The 22458-nt window shown below is 45.4% G+C and overlaps 2 protein-coding genes across 3 annotated transcripts in view; both read right to left on the bottom strand.

Moving 5' to 3' along the window:
• LOC129710397 (interferon tau-3-like) overlaps positions 1–22458 on the bottom strand; it is a 75962-nt gene that overhangs the window by 14570 nt on the left and 38934 nt on the right. The gene's annotated exons all lie outside the window — the stretch shown is intronic.
• Positions 2259–7131, bottom strand: LOC129710398 (interferon tau-3-like). The gene is made up of 4 exons (XM_055657370.1): positions 6872–7131; positions 5833–5922; positions 3236–3475; positions 2259–3132 (listed from the first exon to the last, which is right to left on the bottom strand). The coding sequence occupies exons 1-4, from the start codon at positions 7025–7027 to the stop codon at positions 3034–3036; spliced, it is 585 nt and encodes a 194-aa protein (XP_055513345.1). The 5' UTR covers positions 7028–7131; the 3' UTR covers positions 2259–3033.

Raw genomic sequence — 22458 nt, 5'->3', positions numbered from 1 at the left:
ATCGCTATTTTTAAGAGCCTTATCAAGCTCTATTGAAAGTATCCAGAGAACCAGCCTCCAGAGAATTCCACAGACTCACACATCTCTGTGAGAAAAAGTGTTTCCTCATCTCCATTCCAAATGCCTTGCCCTTTATTTTTAAACTGTGGCCCCTGGTTCTGGACTCCCCCAACATTGGGAACGTGTTTCCTGCCTCTATCGTGTCCAAACCCTTAATAATCTTGCATATTTCAACGATCCCCTTTTATTCTTCTAAATGCCACAGTGTACAAGCCCAGCCGCTCCATCCTGTCAGCATATGACAGTCACGCCATCCCGAGAATTAAACTTTGTGAATCTACGCTGCACACCCTCAATAGCACAAATGTCCTTCCTCAAATTAGGGGACCAAAACTGCACACAATACTCCAGGTGTGGTCTCACTAGGGCCCTATACAACTGCAGAAGGACCTCTTTGCTCCTGTACTCAACTCCACTTGTTCTGAAGGCCAACATGCCATTGGCTTTCTTCAACGCCTGCTGTACCAGCATGCTTACTTTCATTGACTGATGAACAAGAACCCCCCCGATCCCATTGTACTTCCCCTATTCCCAACTTGACACTATTTAGATAATAATCTGCCTTCCTGTTTTGCTACCAAAGTGGATAACCTCACATTAATCCACATTAAACTGCATCTGTCATGAATCTGCGCACTCCAAGTCTTTCTCCTGCCTACTCTGTCCACTAAACTTTCTCTCATCACCCTCTATACCAACTTGTAACCACTCATCTGCCTCTGCCCTACAGGCACCCCACTGTCAATCCAGTTTAAACCCAGCTGTGTAACACTAGTAAACCTGCCTGGCAGGATATAGGAACCTCTGGAGTTAAGGTGCAACTCCAGAGGTTCCTATATGTGCACTCTTGTGCAGATCACCTCTGCCCTGGAGGAGACCCTAATGGTCTAGGAATCTGAATTCCTGCCTCCTGCACAAACTCCTCAGCCATACATACAACTACATTAGCTTTCTGTTCCTACACTCACGAGGTACTGGAAGCAATCCAGAGATCATTACCCTGCCTTTTAGCCTTTTACCCAATTTCCCATACACCCATTGCAGAACCTCTTTCCTTTTCATACCTCTGTCATTTGTGTCAACGACCTCCAGCTGCTTCACACTCCACCAACCACCTTTGAGGATGCTATGCAGTCACTCCAAGATGTACTTCAACCTGGCACCAAGGAGGCAGCACATCATCCCGGTGTCTTGACTGCTGCCGCAGAGTCTTCACCACGAACTATAGAGTCGCCCACCACTAATGCTTTGCCTGAAGTCACAGGGCTGATTTCACAGTCCTGCTGGACACTACCTTGAGGTTTCATTCCCCATTCCCCTCCCCCCCTCTTGTCCACCAAACATCACCCAAGAGAGCGTGCCTCTTATGGAGAGGGATGGCCACTGAGGTCACCTGCACTCATGGTCTTATTCTCTTCTTCATGGTCACCCACATTCTCTCTTCCAGGACCTTCGATGTGACAAACTTGCTGAGATGCCCCAAGCACTGGCTGTGGTAACTGGAGGCTGATCCATTTTTACATCCAATGGAGATGAGTCAGGAGGCTTTGGCCAGTCCCCAGGACAACATGGGATATAGGACAGTACAGCAGAGAACAGATCATTTGACCTATAATTTCCATGCCAAGTTAAACTAATTACCTCTGCCTCCCGTTCCATCTCCTGAATATCCATGTCTCTATTTAAAGGCATCTAATTGCCAATGTTATCTCTGCCTTAACTACCATCACCAGCACCCCATTCCAGGCAACCATCTTGCCCCAAGAAGTAACAAACTTGCCCCACACATCTCCATCACATTTTGCTCTATTCTCCTTAAAGCTGACATTCCTATCCTGGGAAAAGGGTTCTGTCTACCCTTTCCAAGTGAAGTTTGTGCAACCTCTCCTGACAGCTGATCAACCTTAGTCCATGCAGCAGTCTGGTAAACCCATACTGCCAACACTTCAAAGCCTACACATACTTCCTGCAACATGGTGACCAGAACTGCAGGCAATACTCCAAATGGGGTCTCACAGAAGTCCAAAAAACTGGCATCTTGACTTCCACCTACTTTGTTTATGCGATGTGAGATTACAGAGGGAAAATATATTCAAGGGACTTGTCTGGAAATGCGAGAATTCCCATTCGTTAGACAGATTGGCAAAAATAAATACAATGCTAAAAATATGCAATATTGAAAACACATTATATCCGCATTTCATTGAAAAATAATTTATTTTACAAAAAAAATATCCACTGATCTATAAAATACAATAAATTAACAAAGATTTTGACCACTATTGATATATGCTTAAAAATATGCCAGTGCAAATATAAATAAACTGAAATGAATATATTCACTAAATGAATTTAATTAATTTACTAAATTTGTCATTCTTTGAATGAGAGGATCTTTCAAGATTCACAGTTCACCACAGGATAATGGTACAAAAATAAATATCAATAAATTAAATCAACACTTAAATAAAGAGAAATATCCAAATGTTCTTTGTTCTTCATGACTCTCAATCGTCAAAATAACGGAATAATACATTGTAAAATGCTGGATATACGCCACAGTTCAGAAAAACAGCTAAGAGGAGAAAATATAACTAACGTTCTGATTGAATAATAATAATTCTGGTTGAAAAACAGTTAACATTTCTGGTAATTGCAGTTTATTTGACCTAGGATAACTCAGATTTCCACTCCACACGTACTGAGTTGTTTGAACATCTTCCATTTCATTTATCACGTTTCCGGCATAAGAAATCTAAAGAATGGTCTCAACTTGAAACATCATCGAACCATATTCTACAGAGATGCTGCCTGATCTGCTGAGTTACTCCAGCACTTTGTGTCCTTCCAGTAATTTTTCAGTTTTGCTCCAGGAATGTAATACTAATATGATAAGAAATATTTTCTGTAACAAAAAGGTACATTAAATAGTCATCAATTTGAGTCTCTTATGATTCAGTCTCTGAAATATCCTCATTGTTCCCTGCTGATTGTTGCCATGATGAGAAGGAGCTGTTGTAAATGTGCCCTGGTCTCAGCGCGAGTTATTTCCCAGGCACAGTCACTGAATCCCTGCAAAAGGGAAAATATCGAGAAAATGTATTAGATAATGAACAGAAATAATTTGTCTGTAAAATCTGTTAGTAATCACATAGTTTCATGACAATTAGCTCACCTTCAGTTTCAGAAACTTTCTCAGTTTCCTGAAGTATTTATGAACTGTGGCATTCTTCCTTGCCCTGGACCCTGTGCTTGGTTTCCTGACACAGACTTCCAGCTCTCTGAACTGCCGATCCAGGAGAAGCCTGAAGTGTTCCACTGTGGCCTGGACCCACGTTACTGAGCTCAGGTTCATGCTGTAGATCCTGCGGAGGTGATGCAGTGTTTGATGGACAATCTGGATCCTGTCCTGGGCCTGTGCAAAACACACATAGAGACATTAGCCAGATCCTGGATCCAATCTGGTTTAAATTGAAATATAATGCTTAACAATATTAGCAGAATAGGATAAGTCACAATCAAGCACCTATTTCAGACAATTAACTCTCGACTGGAGGCTTGCTATACACACAGAACTGAAAGAAGGTCAGAGCCAGTGGAATTGTAATCTGTAGTTAGAGGTTTAAACAGTGTATGATCAATTAACAAGCAGTACAGCCTCAGATGCAGGACACAGTGTCACGGTCTTTGATGGAATGTGAAAACTTTGCAAGAATACAATCTATGCTGAAGGACCAGAATTACAGGGAGAGATGGGAGAAGATCTGACTAATCTCATCAAACAGTGAATGTGACGTGGAGATTTTATAGAGGTGTACAATGTCAGTAAAGATGTATAAAAGGAAACAGTTGCCTGAATTGATTGTGTGAAACAATTGAACAATAACTTCTGAAGGCAAGAGCAAATTCAATTGCAAATTCCATCAAAGTTCATAATTCCATCAAAGCTGGGATGTAATGCTGAGGATTTACAAGGCACTGGTCAGACCACATTTGGAGTAATGTGAGCAGTTTTGGTCCCCATGTCTGAGGAAGGATATGCTGGCATTGGATAGGGTCCAGCGGAGTTCTACAAGAATGATCCCAGGCACGATTGGGTGAACATGTGATGGGTGTTTGATGTCACTGGGCATGTACTTGCTGTCGTTCAGAAAGATGAGGAATGACCTCTTTGTAATTTACTAAATAATAAAAGGCCTGGAAAGAGTGGATGTGGAGAGGATGTTTCCATTAGTGGAAGAGTCTTGGACCAGAGGCAATAGCCTCAGAATTATGGGGCGTACCATTAGAAAGGAGATGAGGATGAATTTCTTAAGACAGATGGTGAATCTGTGGTATTAATTGCCACTGTTGAGTGTGGAGGCCAATTCAAAGTGCATTGTTAAGGCATTGTTAGACAGAATTCTAAATTTGTACGGATGTCAGCGTTTAAGGGGAGAAGGCAATAGAATGAGGTTGAGAGATAAAGATAGGTAATGAATGACTGAATGGCAGAGTAGACACAATGGGCCGAATGGCCTAAATCTGTTCCAATAACATATGGGCTTATGAACAATTGTATGGTAAATCTGTAGGTCCAGGAATGGCACAAAGGCGAGTTGGTTAGGGGATGGGGGACTTAAAAAGATTAAAGGAGGGAGGAAGAGTCTTGTAATTTGTCTGAACATTCATCATATCAAGACCTTCAGGTAGCGGACGTGTAACAACCACCCCATAATAATAACAGGAAGAATTCAGCACACACACCTTCTACACTTCAAAACTTGAGTTGGGGGGTATGTCAACAACCACAGCACGATGGAGATACAATATAGGTCCTTCAGCCCTCTCTATCTCTACCTCGCATTGTGTAAAACAAAAGACACAAAGTGCTGAGGTAACTGCTTAATTACTCCAGCAGTTTTTTGTTTTTTTTGTAAACCAGCATCTGTAGTTCCTGGTGTCTACTTTCACTCCTTCCATTATCTATCAAGGCAGACCAACAATTGAGCCTGCTGTACCATGGTGATCCCAATACTAGGCAGTGCACTCCAGAATCCAGCTATAGACTGGCCAAAGATGTTTCTTTGTAGGCAATCTAAACATTTACATTTTTCTTCAAACTCATGGCCTCTGGTTACAGATATCTCTGCTACAGGGGAAATATAAAGGCTGTCTACCCGTACTAAGACACTCATAATGTTGTACACCTCTCCTCTGTCTCCCTGTGCTTTCTCCTCCTTGAACCCAATGGACTTGCTGAGATGTGGAAATATTTAACTAGACCAGAAGTGAATCTCAGAATCCCTCTCTGCGCTTAGTCATCAACAGGTTAGTGTGGTGTCAATGGTGATATCGCCTATGGTGGACACAAGTTGTGAGATGCTTTGAGGGGAGAGTAGAGTATTCCCAGGAGGTTACGTCAAGATGTAAACTCAATAGGTGGGTGAGATAACGGGAATAGAGGTAAAACAGGTATAGAGGGTGTAAGTGTGAACGGCAGAAGATGATTGAGGGTGCAACACAGTAGTAGAGCATGTAGAATGATGAGAAGATGCAGAGCACAGGCTACTAGTGAATGGGAGAGAGAGAGAGAGATGGAAGAGGTGTGTTAACTCCAGTGAGATACATTCAGTGTGAACGAGCTCAGTAATGGAGTCAGAAATAGAGAGTACCGTGGGGTGGAAGAACTGATATCACTTTCTCTGGCAAAGAATTAAATGGGGTTCTTCAATTACTTAACATAAAGATCTTGAGTGAACGACGTTTAAGTAAAATGCAGAGTTAACTCACCGTAACCCCCATGGAAAGTTTCACCAGGTTCAAGGGCTTGGTTTTCAGCGACCGCCGCTCAGTCACACACTGTCGGGGTAGGTGGCCACCCTGAGAGAAAAGATTCCAACGTTACTCACAACCCCAGAGCTTTTGTTGCTATCCATTCTAAACAGATAATAATGTTGTAAATGCAAACAAGTACAATGGGTGGAGCGAAGGGGGAGATACAGAGTGCAGAATATAAACATCCCCAGAGAGCGAAATACTAGAGAACAGGCTCCATGTAATCACTGACTTTTTAACAACAAATATCCGCCTCTGGGAGCGTGTACAACTCACCATTTCGTTCAGTTTGCCCAGAGTGTCCGTGTTGAGAACTTGCAGTAACTGCAGCCTCTCACAGCCCAGGCTCAGGGACCCGGACAACAACACACACACAATCCAAACTCTGCAAACACTGCCCAAAACAATCTTCATCGTGCACTGAGTAAAGCACCGATCTGAGACACGAATCAGCTACGAAAACGGTTCCTGATCGCTGACTGAAATTCTGGATATGGAAATGCAGCGACTTGTGATCCGGGAGCTGCCGCCTGTGCTGCCGAGACCGGTGGCTGTGGATTCTGTCAGTTGTCTCTGCCATGCTGCCCGCTTTAATATGCTACAATCCGAAATAGCTGATGTTTGAAAAGTGAATTTATGCCACTGGAAATTTGGAAAGTGGCGGGAGAGAGCGGTCTCCGTTCTGAAGTAAGGAATGTGAAAGTGGGAGAGTCCCGCAGCAGCGACGGGGAAATCCACGATGGGAGAGAACAAGCAGCGCTGCGGCTCAGAGCTTCGCAGGTTCACATCGGGGGGGTCACAGGTGTTGTGGGGGAGGCTCAGTCTCGGCAGGGGACGGGGTGGGGAGGGGACGTGCTCCTCTGTCTTTGGACGTGACTGTGTCTGTGCATCGCTGGGGGCTGCATTTTATCCGGGTAATAATAACACTGCGCCTTTCAGCGCTCACCCTCGGAGCCACGGACAGAGATTGTGTTAAAGCCGCCCCTCCACTCACCCAACTGCGTTGAAGCCACATCTCAGGGGGACAGTGCGGGGAGACGGGTCGCGGCCGCTTGGTTGGTGGCGACTCTCTCAGCGCCGATACACCGGACCCACACTCTGCTCTCCGAGGAGAAAGTGCTTCTGCCTCTCTGTTCTTTACACCAGACATTTCTGCTTCTCCTTGAAATTAAACGGCTTGTAGCCGAGTGTGAAGTCTCCGGCTCGGTCTGTCGAGGGGAAGCGGCCGAAGCGAAAGTGTCCCGGGGACAGAGACGGGCTCGTCACATCCGACAGTGGGCGTGTGTGTGAACCGCTCGGGTCCCGCTGAGAGGCTGAAGGGAAACGGGATAAGCTGGTATTGGGTTATTATTGTCACGTGCACTGAGATATTGTGAAAACCTTTGTTTTACAGCCATTCCGTCAAATCTAAACTTGCTGGAGTAAAACACGTTTAGTTTATGTCAGAGATATTGCATGGGAACAGGCCCGAATCCACACTGACCATCGATCACTCGTTCACGGTTGTAACAATAGGATTGTTTATTTAAGTACTGTTGTACTGGGAACTGTTTTAGAGGTGACTCCGCGCTCGCTCGCGGCCTAGTTTCAGATAACGTTACTAAGGCAGAGAGATGACAACTGCACAAAGACAATAAATTTCAAGTAAGCAACTGCTTTAATCGTCCATTATGTATCGTCCAGATAGAGACAGAACATAATGAAACATGGTGGCAGCGGTGGGATGGACGTGGATAATTGTCAGAATTAACGAGAAAAGTGAAAGTTTAGCTAGCTAGCAGCAGGCTAACGTTAGCCTTACAGAAGCCGGCAAAGAAAAAAACCCAACAGCTAGCTGACAGCGATGGAAGGGCTAAAACCCCCTGGAACTTTGGTTTTGGATTCCAACAACTTGGCGAAGTCATGGAAAAGTTGGAAGGAGGAGTTTACACTGTACATGGACCTTACCATGCCAGACGCCGTAGAGACCACAAAAGTCAAGCTATTCAACGATCTCATCGGAGAAAAAGGCAGGGAACTTTGGGCAACTTTGTCGAGTGCTAGCCCTTCAGCGAGGACCACAGTGAGTTCAATGATCATACAGTTTGACGAGTACTGCAACCCAAAGGTAAACGAGACTGTGGAAAGGTACCGATTCTTCATGAGGAACCAAGGATTGGATGAAAACGTGGACAGCTATGGAACAGACTTGAAAATACTTGCTAGTAGTTGCAACTTTGGGGACATTAGAGATTCATTGATTAGAGATCGACTTGTGTGCGGTACAAATAGCTCAGCACTGAGGGAGAGATTACTCAGGGAAGAGAAGCTGACTCTTGAGACATGCCTGCACATTTGTAGAGCTACAGAGCTGTCAAGGGAGAATAGCAGAACACTGCAAGGACAGACAGTGGAGGAGGTACATGCACTGAAACAGGCAGAAGAGAGACAAAAAGACAATGAGATACTGTGCAAGTTTTGTGGAAGAACACACGAGAGGAATAAGAAAAAAATGCCCAGCTTTTGGGAAAAAGTGTAAGAGGTGTGGAAAGGAAAATCATTTTGCAGCTCAGTGCAGATCAAGACAAGAGAGCAGTAGGAAAACTAAGAAAGTGCATGCAGTTACAGAGCAGACTAGTGACAGTGACTCTTATGAGGATGTCAACTGTATAACTGAAGCAAATAGAGAGGATGAAACTGTGTAAAAACAGCCACAGTCAGGGCCAGCAGCTCTTTGCAGGAATGAAGATAGGGGAAAAGTTAGTTGACTTCCAGATAGACTGTGGGGCCACCTGTAATATCATCCCCATCGATCTACTAAACCCAGACACACAGTTAGAGCACACTGAGAAAGTGCTAATGATGTATAACAAGACCAAGTTGACTCCTCTGGGTACATGTAAGGTAAAGGTCAGAAACCCCAGAAACAACAAGCTGTACAGACTAGAGTTTCAAGTGGTTGACCAGAGTAGCAGAATCCCTTTACTGGGCAGAAAAGCCAGCGAGGCAATGAAGTTGATAAAAGTACAGTACGAGAATATTCTGGCTATAGACAACATAGCGAAGAAAGAGCCGAGCCCAGTGACAAAGGGAGAAAGTGGCAAATACGTGACCATGGACAAAATAAATGAAGAGTTTGAGGATGTGTTCACCGGAGATGGCTGCATGGAGGGTGAATATAGAATAGAGATAGATGACAGAGTACCGCCAGTGAAACTTCCAAAGCGCAGAGTGCCTGTAGCTATGATGACACCTCTACAAGAGGAACTCAAAGATCTAGAGAGAAGAGGGATAATCACACCAGTGGAACGCAGCACTGACTGGATCAGTAGCATGGTCGCAGTGAGAAAACCTAATGGGAAGCTGAGGATCTGTATAGACCCAAAACCTCTGAATCGGGCACTAAAAATAAGTCACTATCCACTCCCAACTATAGATGACATCCTGCCGGAGATGTCAAAGGCAAAAGTATTCACAGTCTGCGACGTGAAGCAAGGCTTCTGGCACGTCAAACTAGAGGAAGAGTCGAGCTACCTTACCACATTCGCCACCCCATTTGGTCGCTTCCGTTGGCTAAGGATGCCGATGGGAATAAGCCCAGCACCGGAAGTGTTCCAAAGAAAGCTCATGCAGGCCCTGGAGGGCCTCCCAGGAGTCTGCGTCATAGCAGATGATGTGTTAATCACGGGGGAAGGAGCAACACAAGAGGAGGCAGGAAAGGACCACGACGAGAAAGTCAGACGCTTTCTAACCAGGTGCAGAGAGCGTAACATCAAGCTGAACGCAGACAAATTCAAGCTCAGACAAAAAGAGGTACCCTACATAGGTCATCTGCTCACGGCCGAGGGACTGAGGGTTGACCCGGAGAAAGTACGGGCAATCAGAGAGATGCCAAGGCCAACGGACGTGAAAGGGGTACAGAGATTAGTTGGGATGGTCAACTATCTGTCTAAGTTCTATGACCACCTTTCAGATGACTCAGATTCTGAGACAACTCACGCGCAAGGAGAACATGTGGGAATGGACGGACATCCAAGAAGGGGCGTTTCAAAGACTGAAAGACAAAATCGCTAAAGCACCAGTTCTACAGTACTACAACAAGGAAGAGGAGTTGACACTTCAGTGTGATGCATCTGACACGGGACTGGGGGCCGCCCTGACACAGAAAGGTAAACCGGTAGCATTTGGTAGTAGGGCACTCACACCAACTGAAAGGGGCTATGCCCAAATAGAGAAAGAATGCTTAGCCATAGTGTTTGGGATGGAAAAGTTCCATCAGTATACTTATGGTAGAGAGGTCACAGTACAAAGCGACCACAAGCCTCTAGAAAATATACACAGAAAGCCATTACTTAGTGCACCTAAGAGACTGCAGAGAATGCTACTGAGACTGCAGCAGTATGATATTAGTGTGACCTATGTTCCAGGCAGGGATATGCTACTTGCAGACACGCTGAGTAGAGCATACTTACTAGAGAGCACTAAGGGAGAGAGTGAGACAGATATAGAGACTGTGAACATGGTCAGCTACCTACCCATTTCAGCAGAGAGGCTGAGTGCCATCAGGGCTGCAACAAAAGATGACACAAAGTTACAGAGTGTGGCAAACAGAATACTGTCAGGGTGGCCCAAGAGAAAAAAGGACTTACCAAGTGACATCAGGCACTACCACACTTTCCAAGATGAACTGAGTTTCCAGGACGGCATAGTGTTCCGAGGGGACAGAGCCGTGATACCTGACGCACTCAGGGTGGACATCACTCACAGGATCCACTCCTCTCACCTGGGAGTAGAAGGATGTCTGAGGCGAGCGAGGGAGTGTGTATACTGGCTTGGAATGAACGAGGAGATCAAGACCTTCATCGCCAAATGTGACATATGTAGGTCAGTGGACCCAAAGCAACAAAGAGAGACACTACATCCACATGACATGGCCAGCAGACCCTGGGCCAAGGTAGGAACGGACCTTTTCTCCTTTCACAATAAAGACTATCTGATAACAGTGGATTATTATTCAAACTTTTGGGAGGTCGATTATCTACCTGACACTAAGAGCAACACAGTGATCAAAAAACTCAAGACCCACTTTGCCCGACAGGGGATTCCTGACATTGTTATCTCGGATAACGGACCCCAGTATGCATCACAAGAGTTTCAGCACTTCAGCCAGAAGTGGGGTTTTGAACACAGTACATCGTCGCCGGGATACCCGCAGAGTAATGGGAAGGCGGAGTCAGCGGTAAAGACAGCCAAGCGCCTGATGCTGAAGGCTGCAGCAGCGAGACAGGATCTGTACTTGGCAATGCTGGATCATCGCAACACACCGAGCCAGGGCCTCAACACAAGCCCGGCACAGAGACTCCTAAGCAGGAGGACCAGGACCCTGCTTCCCACAAAGGACACTCTGCTGAAGCCAGAGGTAACACACGACGAACAGGGACTGAAATACAACAGACAGAGACAGGAAAAGTACTACAACCGCACAGCAAAAGACATGGACACTCTGAAAAGAGAGGACAGTGTGAGAGTACAGCCCTGTGACACACACAAGGGCTGGAGACCAGCGAGAGTGGTCCAACAGGTGAGCCATAGATCGTATGAGGTGGAGTTAGAGTCAGGAGGTGTTCTGAGATGAAATCGTCGCCACCTCAGACACAATCTCACCACGCTCACACCAACACAAAACACACCCACACCAACAGTGACTGAGGCGGCCATACCGCCAGATGGCCCAGCAGAGAACCAAGACACGGTCACCAGGTCAGGTCGACAAGTTATCAGACCCCGTTACCTGACAGACTATACTCAGTGATTAGAGTATGGACTATGAAAGGAAAAGAAAAAAAAAAAAAAAATGAAAGAAATGAAAATGTGTTGTTTATGCACTTGTTGGAAAACTGATGTTTTGAACTGTTGATTTATTATTGCTTATGTTGTTAGATCTGTTGTAAATGAGCAGAGCATATGGTACAAGTTTGTTGCACTAGAATACCTAAGGGGAAGAGACTAACTTGAAAAAAGAAAAAGAAAGATGTAACAATAGGATTGTTTATTTAAGTACTGTTGTACGGGGGACTGTTTTAGAGGTGACACCAGCGCTCGCGGCCCAGTTTCAGATAACGTTACTAAGGCAGAGAGATGACAACTGCACAAAGACAATAAAGTTCAAGTAAGCAAGACTGCTTTAATCGTCCATTATGTATCATCCAGATAGAGACAGAACATAATGAAACAACGGTGGTTTTATGTTATCCCACTTTCTCATCCATTCCCTGCACTCGAGGGTCAATTTACAGAGACACTTTTTCAGGTTGCCAGTGACTCGCGGAGTTCCGCAAGGGACGGTGCTGGGGGGCGCTTCTTTTCACGATGTATGTTCATGATTTGGGTGAGCGATTGAAGGCCTTGCAGATGGTGCTACCATCGGTGGAGGGGCAGCTAGTGTAGAGAAAGCAAGGACTCTGCAGAAGGACATGGACAGGTTAGGAGAGTGGGCAGAGAAGTAACAGATGAAATTCAGTGTAGCAAAGTGCGGAGTCGTGCATTTTGGTAATAAGAATGATTATTTTCTAAGTGGAGTTTTCTAGAATAATAGATAATTTTCAAAGTGGAGAGAAAATCCAGAAATCGGAGGTGCATTAACTTTTAAGGAAAAGTTTATTTGCAAGTGGAATCAGTAGTAAGGAAGGTAAATTCAATGTTAGCATTTATATCAAGAGGACTGGCATACAAAAACAGAGATGTAATGCTGAGGCTCTATAAAGCGCTGTTGAGGCCGCATTTGGAGTACTGTGAGTAAATTTGGGCCCCGTATCTGATGAAGGATGTCGGCTCTGGAGAGGGTCCAGAGGAGGTTTACAAGAATGATTCCAGGAATTAGTGGGTTGGCATGCGCTGACCGTTTGACAGCACTAGACCTCTACTCGCTGGGATTTGGAAGGTTGATGGGGGACCTTATTGAAACTTACAGAATAATAAAAGACATACATAGTGTGGATGTGGAAAGGATATTTCCACGGGTGGGAGAGTCCAGGACCAGAGGTCAGAGCCTCAGTATTAAAGGGCGCTATTTTAGAAAGGAAGTGAGGAGGAACATCTTTAGTCAAAAGATAGTTAATCTGTGATACTGATTGCCACAGAGGGCTATGGAGGCCGTCAGTTGATAATTTTAAGGCCGAGATAGACAAATTCGTGATTTGAACGGGTGTCAAGGGTTATGGGGTGGGCAGGAAAATGGGATTAGACGGCATTGGTCGTCAGTGATTGAATGGCAGTTTGGACTCGATGGGCTGAATGGCCTAATTCTACTTCTATACCTTATGAACTTGTGAACAATATAGTAACATGTACGCTGATTTACATAAAATGATGCACATTTCGGGAGTAACTCAGCACGTCAGGCTGCATCTGTGCAGGGTACGGACAGGTGATGTTTTGGGTCAAGATCTTACATCAGACGCAATGTTGTACGGAGAAGAAAGTTGGAAAAGCGATGCGACCAGGACATGATAGATTGATACATGTGAGGGGGAACAGTCCTATTTCCAACGTACTCCGGCACCACCCCCCAGCTCTTTCTTGGTTACATCGCGACTGTATCGGGGTAGCCCCTGTACTCGTGAAAACCTATTGATTTCTTTACCACTAACTTCCACCCTGCACTCATATTCACGTGGACTATCTCCAACACACCTCTCCGCTTTCTTCATCTCTCTGTTTCCATCACAGGGGACAGTTTTGGTAGCCTTGGTACCGCAAGGCTCAGTGCTGGAACCCCAGCTATTTACAATATATATGAATGATCTGGATGAGGGAATTGAATGCAACATCTCCAGGTTTGCGGATGACACGAAGCTGGGGGGCAGTGGTAGCTGTGAGGAAGATGCTAGGAGGCTGCAAGGTGACTTGGATAGGTTGGGTGAGTGGGCAAATGCATGGCAGATGCAGTATAATGTGGATAAATGTGAGGTTATCCACTTTGGTGGCAAGAACAGGAAGTAGACTATTATCTGAATGGCGGCCGATTAGGAAAAGGGGAAATGCAACGAGACCTGGGTGTCATGGTACACCAGTCATTGAAAGTAGGCATGAAGGTACAGCAGGCAGTGAAGGAAGCAAATGGTGTGTTAGCATTCATAGCAAAAGGATTTGAGTATAGGAGCAAGGAGGTTCTATTGCAGTTGTACAGGGCCTTGGTGAGACCACACCTGGAGTATTGCGTACAGTTTTGGCCTCATAATCTGAGGAAACACATTCTTGCCATAGAGGGAGTACAGAGAAGGTTCACGAGACTAGACTGGATAGACTCGGATTGTACTCGCTGGAATTTAGAAGATTGAGTGGGGATCTTATAGAAACTTACAAAATTACTGGGGGTTGGACAGGTTGCCAGTGACTCGCGGAGTTCCGCAAGGGACGGTGCTGGGGTGCGCTTCTTTTCACGATGTATGTTCATGATTTGGGTGAGCGATTGAAGGCCTTGCAGATGGTGCTACCATCGGTGGAGGGGCAGCTAGTGTAGAGAAAGCAAGGACTCTGCAGAAGGACATGGACAGGTTAGGCGAGTGGGCAGAGAAGTAACAGATGAAATTCAGTGTAGCAAAGTGCGGAGTCGTGCATTTTGGTAATAAGAATGATTATTTTCTAAGTGGAGTTTTCTAGAATAATAGATAATTTTCAAAGTGGAGATAAAATCCAGAAATCGGTGGTGCATTAACTTTTAAGGAAAAGTTTATTTGCAAGTGGAATCAGTAGTAAGGAAGGTAAATTCAATGTTAGCGTTTATATCAAGAGGACTGGCATACAAAAACAGAGATGTAATGCTGAGGCTCTATAAAGTGCTGTTGAGGCCGCATTTGGAGTACTGTGACTAAATTTGGGCCCTGTATCTGATGAAGGATGTGTCGGCTCTAGAGAGGGTCCAGAGGGGGTTTTCACGAATGATTCCAGGAATGAGTGGGTTGGCATATACTAAGCGTATATGGACCTCTACTCGCTGGGATTTGGAAGGTTGATGGGGGATCTTATTAAAACTTACAGAATAATAAAAGACATACATAGTGTGGATGTGGAAAGGATATTTCCACGGGTGGGAGAGCCCAGGACCAGAGGTCAGAGCCTCTGTATGAAAGGGCGCTATTTTAGAAAGGAAGTGAGGAGGAACATCTTTAGTCACAAGATAGTTAATCTGTGATACTGATTGCCACAGAGGGCTATGGAGGTCGTCAGTTGATAATTTTAAGGCCGTGATAGACAAATTTGTGATTTGAACGGGTGTCAAGGGTTATGGGGTGGGCTGGAAAATGGGATTAGATGGCATTGGTTGTCAGTGAATGAATGGCAGTTTGGACTCGATGGGTTGAATGGCCTAATTCTACTTCTATACCTTATGAACTTGTGAACAATATAGTAACATGTACGCTGATTTACATAAAATTATGCACATTTCGGGAGTAACTCAGCACGTCAGGCTGCACCTGTGCAGGGTACGGACAGGTGATGTTTTGGGTCAAGATCTTACATCAGACGCAATGTTGTACGGAGAAGAAAGTTGGAAAAGCGATGCGACCAGGACATGATAGACTGATACATGTGAGGGGGAACAGTCCTATTTCCAACGTACTCCGGCACCACCACCCCCGCTCTTTCTTGGTGATATCACGACTGTATCGGGGTAGCCCCTGTACTCGTGAAAACCTATTGATTTCTTTACCACTAACTTCCACCCTGCACTCATATTCACGTGGACTATCTCCAACGCACCTCTCCGCTTTCTTCATCTCTCTGTTTCCATCACAGGGGACAGTTTTAGTAGCCTTGGTACCGCAAGGCTCAGTGCTGGAACCCCAGCTACTTACAATATATATGAATGATCTGGATGAGGGAATTGAATGCAACATCTCCAGGTTTGCGGATGACACGAAGCTGGGGGGCAGTGGTAGCTGTGAGGAAGATTCTAGGAGGCTGCAATATGACTTGGATAGGTTGGGTGAGTGGGCAAATGCATGGCAGATGCAGTATAATATGGATAAATGTGAGGTTATCCACTTTGGTGACAAGAACAGGAAGTAGACTATTATCTGAATGGCGGCCGATTAGGAAAAGGGGAAATGCAACGAGACCTGGGTGTCATGGTACACCAGTCATTGAAAGTAGGCATGAAGGTACAGCAGGCAGTGAAGGAAGCGAACGGTGTGTTAGCATTCATAGCAAAAGGATTTGAGTATAGGAGCAAGGAGGTTCTATTGCAGTTGTACAGGGCCTTGGTGAGACCACACCTGGAGTATTGCGTTCAGTTTTGGCCTCATAATCTGAGGAAACACATTCTTGCCATAGAGGGAGTACAGAGAAGGTTCACGAGACTGATTCCTGGGATGGCAACACTTTCAAATGAAGAAAGACTGGATAGACTCGGCTTGTACTCGCTGGAATTTAGAAGATTGAGTGGGGATCTTATAGAAACTTACAAAATTACTGGGGGTTGGACAGGTTGCCAGTGACTCGCGGAGTTCCGCAAGGGACGGTGCTGGGGGGCGCTTCTTTTCACGATGTATGTTCATGATTTGGGTGAGCGATTGAAGGCCTTGCAGATGGTGCTACCATCGGTGGAGGGGCAGCTAGTGTAGAGAAAGCAAGGACTCTGCAGAAGGACATGGACAGGTTAGTAGAGTGGGCAGAGAAGTAACAGATGAAATTCAGTGTAGCAAAGTGCGGAGTCGTGCATTTTGGTAATAAGAATGATTATTTTCTAAGTGGAGTTTTCTAGAATAATAGATAATTTTCAAAGTGGAGATAAAATCCAGAAATCGGTGGTGCATTAACTTTTAAGGAAAAGTTTATTTGCAAGTGGAATCAGTAGTAAGGAAGGTAAATTCAATGTTAGCGTTTATATCAAGAGGACTGGCATACAAAAACAGAGATGTAATGCTGAGGCTCTATAAAGTGCTGTTGAGGCCGCATTTGGAGTACTGTGACTAAATTTGGGCCCTGTATCTGATGAAGGATGTGTCGGCTCTAGAGAGGGTCCAGAGGGGGTTTTCACGAATGATTCCAGGAATGAGTGGGTTGGCATATACTAAGCGTATATGGACCTCTACTCGCTGGGATTTGGAAGGTTGATGGGGGATCTTATTAAAACTTACAGAATAATAAAAGACATACATAGTGTGGATGTGGAAAGGATATTTCCACGGGTGGGAGAGCCCAGGACCAGAGGTCAGAGCCTCTGTATGAAAGGGCGCTATTTTAGAAAGGAAGTGAGGAGGAACATCTTTAGTCACAAGATAGTTAATCTGTGATACTGATTGCCACAGAGGGCTATGGAGGTCGTCAGTTGATAATTTTAAGGCCGTGATAGACAAATTTGTGATTTGAACGGGTGTCAAGGGTTATGGGGTGGGCTGGAAAATGGGATTAGATGGCATTGGTTGTCAGTGAATGAATGGCAGTTTGGACTCGATGGGTTGAATGGCCTAATTCTACTTCTATACCTTATGAACTTGTGAACAATATAGTAACATGTACGCTGATTTACATAAAATTATGCACATTTCGGGAGTAACTCAGCACGTCAGGCTGCACCTGTGCAGGGTACGGACAGGTGATGTTTTGGGTCAAGATCTTACATCAGACGCAATGTTGTACGGAGAAGAAAGTTGGAAAAGCGATGCGACCAGGACATGATAGACTGATACATGTGAGGGGGAACAGTCCTATTTCCAACGTACTCCGGCACCACCACCCCCGCTCTTTCTTGGTGATATCACGACTGTATCGGGGTAGCCCCTGTACTCGTGAAAACCTATTGATTTCTTTACCACTAACTTCCACCCTGCACTCATATTCACGTGGACTATCTCCAACGCACCTCTCCGCTTTCTTCATCTCTCTGTTTCCATCACAGGGGACAGTTTTAGTAGCCTTGGTACCGCAAGGCTCAGTGCTGGAACCCCAGCTACTTACAATATATATGAATGATCTGGATGAGGGAATTGAATGCAACATCTCCAGGTTTGCGGATGACACGAAGCTGGGGGGCAGTGGTAGCTGTGAGGAAGATTCTAGGAGGCTGCAATATGACTTGGATAGGTTGGGTGAGTGGGCAAATGCATGGCAGATGCAGTATAATATGGATAAATGTGAGGTTATCCACTTTGGTGGCAAGAACAGGAAGTAGACTATTATCTGAATGGCGGCCGATTAGGAAAAGGGGAAATGCAACGAGACCTGGGTGTCATGGTACACCAGTCATTGAAAGTAGGCATGAAGGTACAGCAGGCAGTGAAGGAAGCGAACGGTGTGTTAGCATTCATAGCAAAAGGATTTGAGTATAGGAGCAAGGAGGTTCTATTGCAGTTGTACAGGGCCTTGGTGAGACCACACCTGGAGTATTGCGTTCAGTTTTGGCCTCATAATCTGAGGAAACACATTCTTGCCATAGAGGGAGTACAGAGAAGGTTCACGAGACTGATTCCTGGGATGGCAACACTTTCAAATGAAGAAAGACTGGATAGACTCGGCTTGTACTCGCTGGAATTTAGAAGATTGAGTGGGGATCTTATAGAAACTTACAAAATTACTGGGGGTTGGACAGGTTGCCAGTGACTCGCGGAGTTCCGCAAGGGACGGTGCTGGGGGGCGCTTCTTTTCACGATGTATGTTCATGATTTGGGTGAGCGATTGAAGGCCTTGCAGATGGTGCTACCATCGGTGGAGGGGCAGCTAGTGTAGAGAAAGCAAGGACTCTGCAGAAGGACATGGACAGGTTAGTAGAGTGGGCAGAGAAGTAACAGATGAAATTCAGTGTAGCAAAGTGCGGAGTCGTGCATTTTGGTAATAAGAATGATTATTTTCTAAGTGGAGTTTTCTAGAATAATAGATAATTTTCAAAGTGGAGATAAAATCCAGAAATCGGTGGTGCATTAACTTTTAAGGAAAAGTTTATTTGCAAGTAGAATCAGTAGTAAGGAAGGTAAATTCAATGTTAGCGTTTATATCAAGAGGACTGGCATACAAAAACAGAGATGTAATGCTGAGGCTCTATAAAGTGCTGTTGAGGCCGCATTTGGAGTACTGTGACTAAATTTGGGCCCTGTATCTGATGAAGGATGTGTCGGCTCTAGAGAGGGTCCAGAGGGGGTTTTTCACGAATGATTCCAGGAATGAGTGGGTTGGCATATGCTAACCGTTTGACAGCACCTCTACTCGCTGGGATTTGGAAGGTTGATGGGGGATCTTATTGAAACTTACAGAATAATAAAAGACATACATAGTGTGGATGTGGAAAGGATATTTCCACGGGTGGGAGAGTCCAGGACCAGAGGTCAGAGCCTCAGTATTAAAGGGCGCTATTTTAGAAAGGAAGTGAGGAGGAACATCTTTAGTCACAAGATAGTTAATCTGTGATACTGATTGCCACAGAGGGCTATGGAGGTCGTCAGTTGATAATTTTAAGGCCGTGATAGACAAATTTGTGATTTGAACGGGTGTCAAGGGTTATGGGGTGGGCTGGAAAATGGGATTAGATGGCATTGGTTGTCAGTGAATGAATGGCAGTTTGGACTCGATGGGTTGAATGGCCTAATTCTACTTCTATACCTTATGAACTTGTGAACAATATAGTAACATGTACGCTGATTTACATAAAATTATGCACATTTCGGGAGTAACTCAGCACGTCAGGCTGCACCTGTGCAGGGTACGGACAGGTGATGTTTTGGGTCAAGATCTTACATCAGACGCAATGTTGTACGGAGAAGAAAGTTGGAAAAGCGATGCGACCAGGACATGATAGACTGATACATGTGAGGGGGAACAGTCCTATTTCCAACGTACTCCGGCACCACCACCCCCGCTCTTTCTTGGTGATATCACGACTGTATCGGGGTAGCCCCTGTACTCGTGAAAACCTATTGATTTCTTTACCACTAACTTCCACCCTGCACTCATATTCACGTGGACTATCTCCAACACACCTCTCCGCTTTCTTCATCTCTCTGTTTCCATCACAGGGGACAGTTTTGGTAGCCTTGGTACCGCAAGGCTCAGTGCTGGAACCCCAGCTACTTACAATATATATGAATGATCTGGATGAGGGAATTGAATGCAACATCTCCAGGTTTGCGGATGACACGAAGCTGGGGGGCAGTGGTAGCTGTGAGGAAGATGCTAGGAGGCTGCAAGGTGACTTGGATAGGTTGGGTGAGTGGGCAAATGCATGGCAGATGCAGTATAATGTGGATAAATGTGAGGTTATCCACTTTGGTGGCAAGAACAGGAAGTAGACTATTATCTGAATGGCGGCCGATTAGGAAAAGGGGAAATGCAACGAGACCTGGGTGTCATGGTACACCAGTCATTGAAAGTAGGCATGAAGGTACAGCAGGCAGTGAAGGAAGCGAATGGTGTGTTAGCATTCATAGCAAAAGGATTTGAGTATAGGAGCAAGGAGGTTCTATTGCAGTTGTACAGGGCCTTGGTGAGACCACACCTGGAGTATTGCGTACAGTTTTGGCCTCATAATCTGAGGAAACACATTCTTGCCATAGAGGGAGTACAGAGAAGGTTCACGAGACTGATTCCTGGGATGGCAGGACTTTCAAATGAAGAAAGACTGGATAGACTCGGCTTGTACTCGCTGGAATTTAGAAGATTGAGTGGGGATCTTATAGAAACTTACAAAATTACTGGGGGTTGGACAGGCTAGATGCAGGAAGATTGTTCCCGATGTTGGGGAAGTCCAGAACAAGGGGTCACCGTTTAAGGATGAGGGGGAAGTCTATTAGGACCGAGATGAGAAAAATAAAATTCACACAGAGAGTGGTGAATCTGTGGAATTCTCTGCCACAGAAAGTAGTTGAGGCCACTTCATTGGCTATATTTAAGATGGAGTTAGATGTGGCCCTTGTGGCTAAAGGGATCAGGAGGTATGGAGAGATGGCAGGTACAGGATACTGAGTTGGATGATCAGCCATGATCATATTGAATGGCGGTGCAGGCTCAAAGGGCCGAATGGCCTACTCCTGCACCTATTTTCTATGTTTCTATGTTTCTGCAGGAAGTGTGTACAGCTGCAGCTCCTGGCAGACCGCATTGAATGATTGGAACTGCGGCTGGATTCATACTGGAGCATCCACGATGCTGAGAAAGTCGTGGATAGCACGTACAGCGAGTTGGTCACACCGCAGGTAAAAGGTATGAGGACAGAAAGGGAATGGGTGGCCAATAACCAGCAAAGTAGTAGGCAGGTAGTGCAGGAGTCCCCTGCGGTCATCTGCCTCCTAAACAGGTATACCATTTTGGATACTGTTGAGGGAGATTGCTCATCAGGGGAATGCAGCAGCAGCCAGGTTCATGGCACCATGGGTGGCTCTGCGGCACATGAGGGGGGGAAAAAGAGTGGAAGGGCAATAGTAATAGGGGATTCAATTGTCAGGGGAATAGATAGGCGTTTCTGCGGCCGCAAACGAGACTCCAGGATGGTATGTTGCCTCCCTGGTGCAAGGGTCAGGGATGTCACTGAACGGCTGCAGAACATTCTGGAGGGGGAGGGTGAACAGCCAGTTGTCGTGGTGCATATTGGCACCAACGATATAGATAAAAAAAGGGATGAGGTCCTACAGGATGAATTTAGGGAGCTAGGAGATAAACTTAAAAGTAGGACCTCAAAGGTAATAATCTCTGGATTACTACCAGTACCACGGGCCAGTCAGAGCAGAAGTAGGAGGATATTGCAGATGAATACGTGGCTTGAAAAATGGTGCAAGGGGGAGGGATTCAAATTTTTAGGGCATTGGAACCAGTTCTGGGGGAGGTGGGACCAGTACAAACAGGACGGTCTGCACCTGGGCTGGAATGGAACCAATGTCCTTGGGGGAGTGTTTGCTAGTGCTGTCGGGGAGGATTTAAACTAATGTGGCAGGGGGATGGGTACAAGAGCAGAGAGGCAGGGGGGTGTAAAATGAGGGTAGAAGAAAGAGGTAGCAAGGTGAAAAGTAAAAGTGGCAGGCAGACAAAACCAGGGCAAAAATCAAAAAGGGCCACTTCTCAACATAATTGTATAAGGGGTAAGAGAGTTGTAAAAACAAGCCTGAAGGCTTTGTGTCTCAATGCAAGGAGTATTTGTAATAAGGTGGATGAGTTGAATGTGCAGATAGCTATTAATGATTATGATATAGTTGGGATCACGGAGACATGGCTCCAGGGTGACCAAGGCTGGGAGCTGAACATCCAGGGATATTCAATATTCAGGAGGGATAGAGAGAAAGGAAAAGGAGGTGGGGTAGCGTTGCTGATTAGAGAGGAGATTAACGCAATGGAAAGGAAGGACATTAGTTTGGAGGATGTGGAATCGGTATGGGTAGAGCTGCGAAACACTAAGGGGCAGAAAACGCTGGTGGGTGTTGTGTACAGGCCACCTAACAGTAGTAGTGAAGTTGGAGATGGTATCAAACAGGAAATTAGAAATGCTTGCGACAAAGGCAAAGCAGTTATAATGGGTGACTTCAATCTACATATAGATTGGGTGAATCAAATTGGCAGGGGTGCTGAGGAAGAGGATTTATTGGAATGTATGCGGGATAGTTATCTAAATCAACATGTAGA

This window comes from Leucoraja erinacea, chromosome 27 (genome assembly GCF_028641065.1).
Source record: "Leucoraja erinacea ecotype New England chromosome 27, Leri_hhj_1, whole genome shotgun sequence".
In the NCBI taxonomy this organism is placed as follows: Eukaryota; Metazoa; Chordata; class Chondrichthyes; order Rajiformes; family Rajidae; genus Leucoraja; species Leucoraja erinaceus.
Note: the sequence above shows the minus strand (reverse complement) of the source record. Positions and strands in the feature narration are given on the sequence as shown.